The sequence below is a fragment of the Cydia strobilella genome, chromosome 5, assembly GCF_947568885.1.
Source record: "Cydia strobilella chromosome 5, ilCydStro3.1, whole genome shotgun sequence".
Lineage (NCBI taxonomy): Eukaryota > Metazoa > Arthropoda > Insecta > Lepidoptera > Tortricidae > Cydia > Cydia strobilella.
In genome coordinates, this window is record NC_086045.1 from 71,164 (window position 1) to 80,456 (window position 9,293).

The following is a 9,293-nucleotide window of genomic DNA, read 5'->3' on the forward strand; positions in this document are numbered from 1 at the left end:
GCGGAGTGCCGGCGGCGGAGGCGCGCGCGGCCCACCAGCGCGCCATGCACGAGCTGCACCACAGCACTCTGTGTCTGTCTTATACATACAATATAATACACTACCTGCGTGCAGGGCACACGTCGAGCAAGCAACATGTAGATCTACAGACGGGACAGCTTCCTCTAGAAGAGAGCCAGGTGTCGGGCGGAGTGCCGGCGGCGGAGGCGCGCGCGGCCCACCAGCGCGCCATGCACGAGCTGCACCACAGCACTCTGTGTCTGTCTTATACATACAATATAATACACTACCTGCGTGCAGGGCACACGTCGAGCAAGCAACATGTAGATCTACAGACGGGACAGCTTCCTCTAGAAGAGAGCCAGGTGTCGGGCGGAGTGCCGGCGGCGGAGGCGCGCGCGGCCCACCAGCGCGCCATGCACGAGCTGCACCACAGCACTCTGTGTCTGTCTTATACATACAATATAATACACTACCTGCGTGCAGGGCACACGTCGAGCAAGCAACATGTAGATCTACAGACGGGACAGCTTCCTCTAGAAGAGAGCCAGGTGTCGGGCGGAGTGCCGGCGGCGGAGGCGCGCGCGGCCCACCAGCGCGCCATGCACGAGCTGCACCACAGCGCTCTGTCTCTGTCTTATACTTACAATATAATACACTACCTGCGTGCAGGGCACACGTCGAGCAAGCAACATGTAGATCTACAGACGGGACAGCTTCCTCTAGAAGAGAGCCAGGTGTCGGGCGGAGTGCCGGCGGCGGAGGCGCGCGCGGCCCACCAGCGCGCCATGCACGAGCTGCACCACAGCACTCTGTGTCTGTCTTATACATACAATATAATACACTACCTGCGTGCAGGGCACACGTCGAGCAAGCAACATGTAGATCTACAGACGGGACAGCTTCCTCTAGAAGAGAGCCAGGTGTCGGGCGGAGTGCCGGCGGCGGAGGCGCGCGCGGCCCACCAGCGCGCCATGCACGAGCTGCACCACAGCACTCTGTGTCTGTCTTATACATACAATATAATACACTACCTGCGTGCAGGGCACACGTCGAGCAAGCAACATGTAGATCTACAGACGGGACAGCTTCCTCTAGAAGAGAGCCAGGTGTCGGGCGGAGTGCCGGCGGCGGAGGCGCGCGCGGCCCACCAGCGCGCCATGCACGAGCTGCACCACAGCGCTCTGTCTCTGTCTTATACTTACAATATAATACACTACCTGCGTGCAGGGCACACGTCGAGCAAGCAACATGTAGATCTACAGACGGGACAGCTTCCTCTAGAAGAGAGCCAGGTGTCGGGCGGAGTGCCGGCGGCGGAGGCGCGCGCGGCCCACCAGCGCGCCATGCACGAGCTGCACCACAGCACTCTGAGGATTCAATAACACGTAAGAATCCGTCTAAAACTTCTCTCTTTTGAGTTACACAATGGAGCTTATAGCAATCGGATTAGGACTAAACTCGAAATCTCTTGAACAGTTATGAAATTTAGTACATATGTTATTAAAGGTATCTTTTTCATGTCCACACTATTTGACATTTGGGGACCTCGAGGAATCGCAGCCATCTTGGAAAATGTGGACCATCTCGGAGAAATTTGCGTTTTACTCTAAATATACGTTCTCTATGAAAATATGGTGTAAGGGAACATTATAGCTTATTAAATTCTACACAAAATAGTCCTAGATATCTTTGCGGAAAAAATACATCTTGTTATATAAAATAATTGCTGAATCCAAATTTAGCGCTTATCCAGTATTCTGAGCTACAGGGTGTACTGATTATCAGTATTTAAAACCATAAACCTACTTTCTGTTTGTCGCAGTCGAGTAAAATTTTTATATTGGGGTAGAACGTGTACAAATGAATGGACAAAAGTGGAATTAATATTCCTCCAAGTTTCCTATTAAGAAAATATCCCCTGAAAGCATACATACCAAATTGCAGGACTGTTCTAGAGATTTCGAGGTTAGTCCTAATCCGATTGTGCTATTATAAAACAAAATAGAGCAAAAACAAGTTTTGTATGTAAAACCTATATTCGCTGTATTTTTTTATTTTATTTATTTGGAGATCCAACAGCTGTGACATTAACATAAAAATTATAGTTGATACAGGAAGCCAATTATAGGAACTCACAGGAAGTGACATGATAAAAACTAATAGGTACTATACTAAGGTTGAGCACTATCGCAGCCACATATGTAAACAGAGCGTATACAAATGATAACTAATAAGGGAGTAACTAAAATACAAATTAACTTAGCAATGAAGACAAAAGGCACGAAAAAAAAAGAGAGAGTAATAAAGTAACTAGTAATAGGCATTCAAGAAGGCGACAACACGCTCACTCCAAAGACTCAAAATATCTCTGCACTAGATTACGTCTCACGCTAGGAATTCTACAGTTGAATATATCTACATCAAATTCTTTAGACAACTCATTTAGGTTACGACTGGCGCGCGTTAAAAAACTATTCTGTCTGTATTTGGAAGATGCATTTTTGATTGCTATTGGGGGATGATACCTTTTAGAACGAGAGGGGGTTTTGAAACACAGTTATTATGATATCTGAAGCTACATAAACTAATTACAGGCCTATGCCTATCTATATATACCTTATCCTATTGTCTCTATTGTCCTTATCTTATATAAACACGATCCTGCAAGGTGCTCCGAAACTTAATTAACAGCATGGAACTGCACAACATCCTCAACCGCATCATTGTTCCGTCGAACAGATCACGCCGGCGCCCCTACCTGCAGCTTTCAAACAGCGCAGGCCCGCGTGCTACCGCGGCTCGCCGCCACTCACCCTTGTGCGATATGATCAGCTCGTTGAACGGGTTTCTGAGTAACGATCTACAAGTAGATTTATTTACTGATTCCTGGTCTAAGCTAGCGTCCAGGTGCCTCGCTTACTGTGAGAATATGAACGAGTGAATGATGAATAATTTTTGCACGGTTACTTTTGTATAAGTGTGTTAATATTACGTTAATTGCAAGTGTAATTGGTGTAAACCGTTCTTGTAAATAATTAAAATAAAATAATAAATAAATAATAATAAATAAAGTTTCAGAGCAATCTAGTTAGTTGTTGTAAAATGAGAGTGTCACTATGTTTGTATGGAGAACCGAGCTTGCTTCGGACTCTTAAGTAAAAATAAATAAATAATAAATAAATTTATTTCATTCAATCTACAGTAATACATAAAACAAGGGGTTGAGACCTTCTAGTAGAAATAGTAGTAGTAGGACCTTCTAGTGAGTATAACTATGTTACATTGAGTATCTTAAGAACTAAAACTAAAGAACTAAATTATAAACTACGCGCGTGTGTGTGTGTGTGTGTGTGTTCACTTTAGTAGTAGAGTTATTAAATTTCAATATTCCAAAGGAAGTGGCAGCGCTTGCGCAGTTTCACGTCTGTCTCACTACATGTACAACTGACATACACGGTGCATCATTACCTGCAGTTGCACTGCTGGCACTCGGGAGGGCCCCCGGCGAGGTGCGCGGGCGGCGCGTGGCAGCGCTTGCGCAGTTTCACGTCTGTCTCACTACATCTACAGCTGACATACACGGTGCATCATTACCTGCAGTTGCACTGCTGGCACTCGGGAGGGCCCCCGGCGAGGTGCGCGGGCGGCGCGTGGCAGCGCTTGCGCAGTTTCACGTCTGTCTCACTACATCTACAGCTGACATACACGGTGCATCATTACCTGCAGTTGCACTGCTGGCACTCGGGAGGGCCCCCGGCGAGGTGCGCGGGCGGCGCGTGGCAGCGCTTGCGCAGTTTCACGTCTGTCTCACTACATCTACAGCTGACATACACGGTGCATCATTACCTGCAGTTGCACTGCTGGCACTCGGGAGGGCCCCCGGCGAGGTGCGCGGGCGGCGCGTGGCAGCGCTTGCGCAGTTTCACGTCTGTCTCACTACATCTACAGCTGACATACACGGTGCATCATTACCTGCAGTTGCACTGCTGGCACTCGGGAGGGCCCCCGGCGAGGTGCGCGGGCGGCGCGTGGCAGCGCTTGCGCAGTTTCACGTCTGTCTCACTACATCTACAGCTGACATACACGGTGCATCATTACCTGCAGTTGCACTGCTGGCACTCGGGAGGGCCCCCGGCGAGGTGCGCGTGCGGCGCGTGGCAGCGCTTGCGCAGTTTCACGTCAGTCTCACTACATCTACAGCTGACATACACGGTGCATCATTACCTGCAGTTGCACTGCTGGCATTCGGGAGGGCCCCCGGCGAGGTGCGCGGGCGGCGCGTGGCAGCGCTTGCGCAGTTTCACGTCTGTCTCACTACATCTACAGCTGACATACACGGTGCATCATTACCTGCAGTTGCACTGTTGGCACTCGGGAGGGCCCCCGGCGAGGTGCGCGGGCGGCGCGTGGCAGCGCTTGCGCAGTTTCACGTCTGTCTCACTACATCTACAGCTGACATACACGGTGCATCATTACCTGCAGTTGCACTGTTGGCACTCGGGAGGGCCCCCGGCGAGGTGCGCGGGCGGCGCGTGGCAGCGCTTGCACAGTTTCACGTCTGTCTCACTACATCTACAGCTGACATACACGGTGCATCATTACCTGCAGTTGCACTGTTGGCACTCGGGAGGGCCCCCGGCGAGGTGCGCGGGCGGCGCGTGGCAGCGCTTGCACAGTTTCACGTCTGTCTCACTACATCTACAGCTGACATACACGGTGCATCATTACCTGCAGTTGCACTGTTGGCACTCGGGAGGGCCCCCGGCGAGGTGCGCGGGCGGCGAGAGGCAGCGCTTGCGCAGTTTGACATCAGCAGGGGCCTGCATGCAGCCGATGCACACTTCCAGGTCCTGACGAAAACAAACAAGCACTAGTTTCAATCAGGTTGGCAAATCAAATTATTTTCATATAAGAAATAGCTTAAGTTTAACATTTAACAAATATTAAAACACAATAGGTAGGTGATATGACAAATACATACAATACATACAATATTTTCCAAGTTCATTGCGTCAACTTACTGGCTTTGGCAAGCTAAAATTTAAACCTCACGTTACATTCTTCAGATACTGCGAGCTTATATGAAGAATGTTCGGTTACCTCGTCCACGTAGTAGACAGGGTTCTGCTCTACATGCTGATTAAAGACGGCCACGAAACGCTCCACCAGCGAAGGCAGCAGGGAGATGTGGGACGGCACGCGCACCGTCTGCGATAACCTGCACAAACAAACCGGTCAGCTGCACGTGACGGCCAAATATATCTGGACACACCTCTGTTACCATAGTAATAAGGATAAAGCGCCCTCTAGCTGGCGCGGGTACACAGAGCGGGTGCTATTGTAATTAAGATCCCCGAACGCAGCGCTCATACTATTTTTCGTTACCCCGCTCCGTGCATCCGCACCAGCTAGCGGTCACCCTAAACCTTTATGGGCTTCATGTGAGCCCAGTTATCGAATAAAGTAAGAACCGACCTTGGCTGCAAGTCCCGCAGAGCTTGAGTGGTGATTCTGAACTTGAAGGCAGCCACATCATCTCGAGACGGCACTACTTGTATGTTCACATACTGTGTCTCTTCTTCTATGGATGCCGTGAGGTCAGGGATGTCTGTCTGTACAGTACATGAAATTATTTAAATTAATTAATGTTGACAGTGAGCTAGCAAAGGAATCAATGTTTTTAAAATTCTGAATTATATTTTCTGCTATAATTTGATTTTGCCCTAGTGCATTTTTTTTAAATCGTGAGGTCAGTGCCATCTGGACAAAACACATTTGGACAAAAAATTATTTAGAAGCATTATGTATGAGATGATTTATAGTTGGTTAAGCAAAACTTATCAGTAGAGAAAGGCGCGAAATTCAAGTTTTCTATGGGACGATAACCCTTGGTGCCTGCATTTTTTTTAATTTGCCGCCTTTTTCTACTGACAAGATTTGCTTGACCAACTATAACTACGAATTATAAACATAATAACAACATTGCAATTTTCACAAAAACTATTATTATTTCTCTTTATTAATCTTTTTTCTTAAGTTAGGATTTTTATAATATGTATATAAAAGTAAAATATAAAACACTTACAAAACAATACAAAATACATATAAACACATTATAAAAAACCTAACCTAGGGTGCCGCCAGCAGCGAGGCAGGGCCCAAGCTGCCGGTGGTCAGGGCCGCAGAGAGAGGAACCGTCGGACTATCCGCGCCGTGTCCAAGATCACCGCCTTCTGCATCTGACCCTTGATCCAACCACCTAGCGAGAGTCTCTCAAGGTGTTGGTCGAGACTCTTCGCGCTGAGACCATTCGCCGAAACGACTATCGGGACAATGATCGTCGAATCAACATCCCACATGGCGGTTATCTCGTGAGCCAAGTCTAGGTACTTGCTGGACTTGTCCTTCTCGGCCTTCACGAGATTCTCATCATGGGGGATGGTGACTTATTATTATTATTTTATACAATTATTTTCGTCCCAGTCCTAAGAGTAAATTGGATTTTCAAAGAAATCCTAGGGATAGGAATAAGAGTATAGATTCTGTACTTATAAATATATAGCTATACTTTCTTTTGTGTCTAACTCGATATCTACATAACACCTTATAAAAAGTATATCTGAAATATGTACATCAGTAGTCAGTAACTCACATCAGTAGCGACAAGACCACAGTCACTCTGTTTAATAATGAACAGGTTGTAGGAAGTGACTTTGATCAGCCATGTCTCAGTTGCCACCAGCTTGCTGGTCGCCGTCAGCGGGAGAGACACCTTGTCCACACTGTAATACAAATTTAGAACGTAAATCATTATACACCAATTACTATTATAAAAAATCATATTATCTTTATAGAAAGTAGTTTTAAAATTAACAAATCGAGATTCATCAAAATAAAACAAGAAGTATAAAGAAATCTATTGTTATGTAATAACATAGACATCACAATGAGACTATGAAATTCAAAGTTAATATTTTATGTCTTAGATTAATCAGAGAGCCTTTGTTATTCATTAAAAATGTATATCTGAATCATCATCATCATCATTGGCCTTCAACATCAATTAAATGATGGTTTAAACAGCGTATTTACATTCATATACACTTCTTAAGCAACAGTGGTTCAAGCTTGGAGCAAATGTCAATGAATTAGAAAATAAATTAGACAAGCACAATGCAAACATGGAAAACTTTTTTAAGATGACTGGATACAGGCATTATCAGTTATTGCAACTGCCTGCCTGCTGTACAAATAATAATAATAATATATTTGATTATTTCAACAGTTGACCTCTAAAAGAAAGTAGATGTTTTTATTTAGCATGACCAGTTCAGTAGAAACATTAAAATTTAATCTGTAAATTGTTAAACCTCACTTGATCTTACTATATTAATAGGAAATGGAACCCACAACGTCATTTTTCACCGTCTGTATTTATTGTTTAAATAACAATTCACATTTCACACATTGTGTCTTTATTTACCCTCTAAATTCTGTATTCAATTGCGCAGCAACCACCCTCCAGTCACTGCCTTCCGTCACATACGGGATCAGCGGCGCCACGGCCAGGTGCTTTGTCTTGGACTCCCACCAACACACTATCTTATACATCATGAGCAGCGGCAGTATCCCCGTGCCCGCGAACCCCGCCAGTAACCACGCACTACGCTCACCTCCGAAATACAAACACAAAATATACCCTATAGGCAACGCCGAGTGTATCAAAGCAGTTATAGTTATCCGCTTCATGTGGTAACCTACGAAGTTTACGTTCTCGGAGCCGAGATAGCTCTCGAAAAGCTGGGCTATCGTGAAACCGGCGGAGACGAACTCGGTAGGAGGGTACACTACGCATATTGAGAAAAGCAGGTAGACTAGGGTTATTAGAACGTCCATTGTTATAATTAAAATATTAATTCATTGGTAATTATTAAATTGTATAAACTTCTTTGATTTTAAAGATTAAGTTGCTCTGTTAAAACGAAGAAGGCAGCGTATCGTACGTATTTTTGAAGTATTTTGAAGCATTCAAAATCAAAATGTCAAAATTATGACAGTGACAGCTGCAGCTGATTGGTTTGCTTCGAATGAGGGCTATCGTTTTTTTGCTCACCAGTTGGCGCCTCTGTTGATGGTGGTCCAAAAGACTATAGAAAAGCTGTCAGTCATTGAAGTGACAAGTGACATTTGACATTTCGAACTATGGAAAAGACCACCATCTACACTAGCGCCCCTAGCGGCGAATTCATACGCGTTAGCCCTCATTGAGACTTCTTATAAGAGGAACCGAATGTTCTTATTGGTGACTACTGCATTTAAATCAATATCTGAAATATCTTGGTATTGTTAATGTTACCAGTTTATGATATTTCCCAAAAAATATGGTATTTAAAATTGGATTTTTTTTATGCAGAAGAGGGTATGACTCCGTCTCCACACCCCACACCCTGTCGACGCCGAATCGGCAAAAGCCGAGTGTTATGTTATGACTGTAAACCTACGTTCTTAAATGCTCGTTAGTCTGCATTCGGATTTCGTGGCAGCTGTCCGGCTACTCCGGCTACGTTCGGCTACCGCGAGCTCTACCTAGTACCTACATCATTCGAGACTGTTCACGCACGTACAGGCCTTGGCATTCGGTTCGACAGTGTGTTGACGTTTTTAATATTTGGCTTGGCACCGGCTTAAAATATAATGTCCTAATCAAAAAAGTTTTCTAAAGAACTTAAAACCAATCTAATACAAATCTAAAATTGATTTCTCGAATGATGCGACACACCTGAATAGTCAACAAATTTTGTTTGTAAATTCCGCCTGTCAAATTTTTAGGAAAAATAACTTATGTAGTGTCTTCAAGGGGTCAATTCCGTTTTTAAAAATCGAGCACAGCACAGCACATGTCGGTATTTATAAGCGCAGCGACGTTAGAATCTGTGCGGAAAGAGAAGAGTCATAGAATGTATTGGTTTCCATATTATCCACGACTCTTCTCTTTCCGCACAGACTATAGTTTGTCAAAGGACTGTCTCGTTTCAAACATAGACAGAGAGAATCATACTATCTTTGTCTTGCACTAGTACTAGCACCCAAAAAAAAAGGAAGCGTACAGTTTTTTTTGTTCTTACAATTTGGTTTGACCAACTTATGATACATGATGTTACATTAATCGCACTTAAACTATCGTGAGACATATTTCAAAATATTTATCAGTACGGTTTTTACTCACTATTATTTTTAGTCGCTTTTGGCGACATGTTTCGGATTCTTTGGGAATCCATCCTCAGGCACGA

General features: G+C 44.9%; 1 protein-coding gene across 1 annotated transcript; it reads right to left on the minus strand.

Annotated features, from left to right (window-relative positions):
* Positions 1–1,195: 1,195 nt before the first annotated feature.
* Positions 1,196–8,002, minus strand: LOC134741262 (E3 ubiquitin-protein ligase TM129). Its single transcript, XM_063673973.1, has 6 exons — positions 7,487–8,002; positions 6,656–6,785; positions 5,479–5,615; positions 5,104–5,221; positions 4,732–4,853; positions 1,196–1,370 (listed from the first exon to the last, which is right to left on the minus strand). Exons 1-6 carry the CDS (start codon positions 7,897–7,899, stop codon positions 1,217–1,219), a joined length of 1,074 nt encoding a protein of 357 aa, XP_063530043.1. The 5' UTR covers positions 7,900–8,002; the 3' UTR covers positions 1,196–1,216.
* Positions 8,003–9,293: the final 1,291 nt, after the last annotated feature.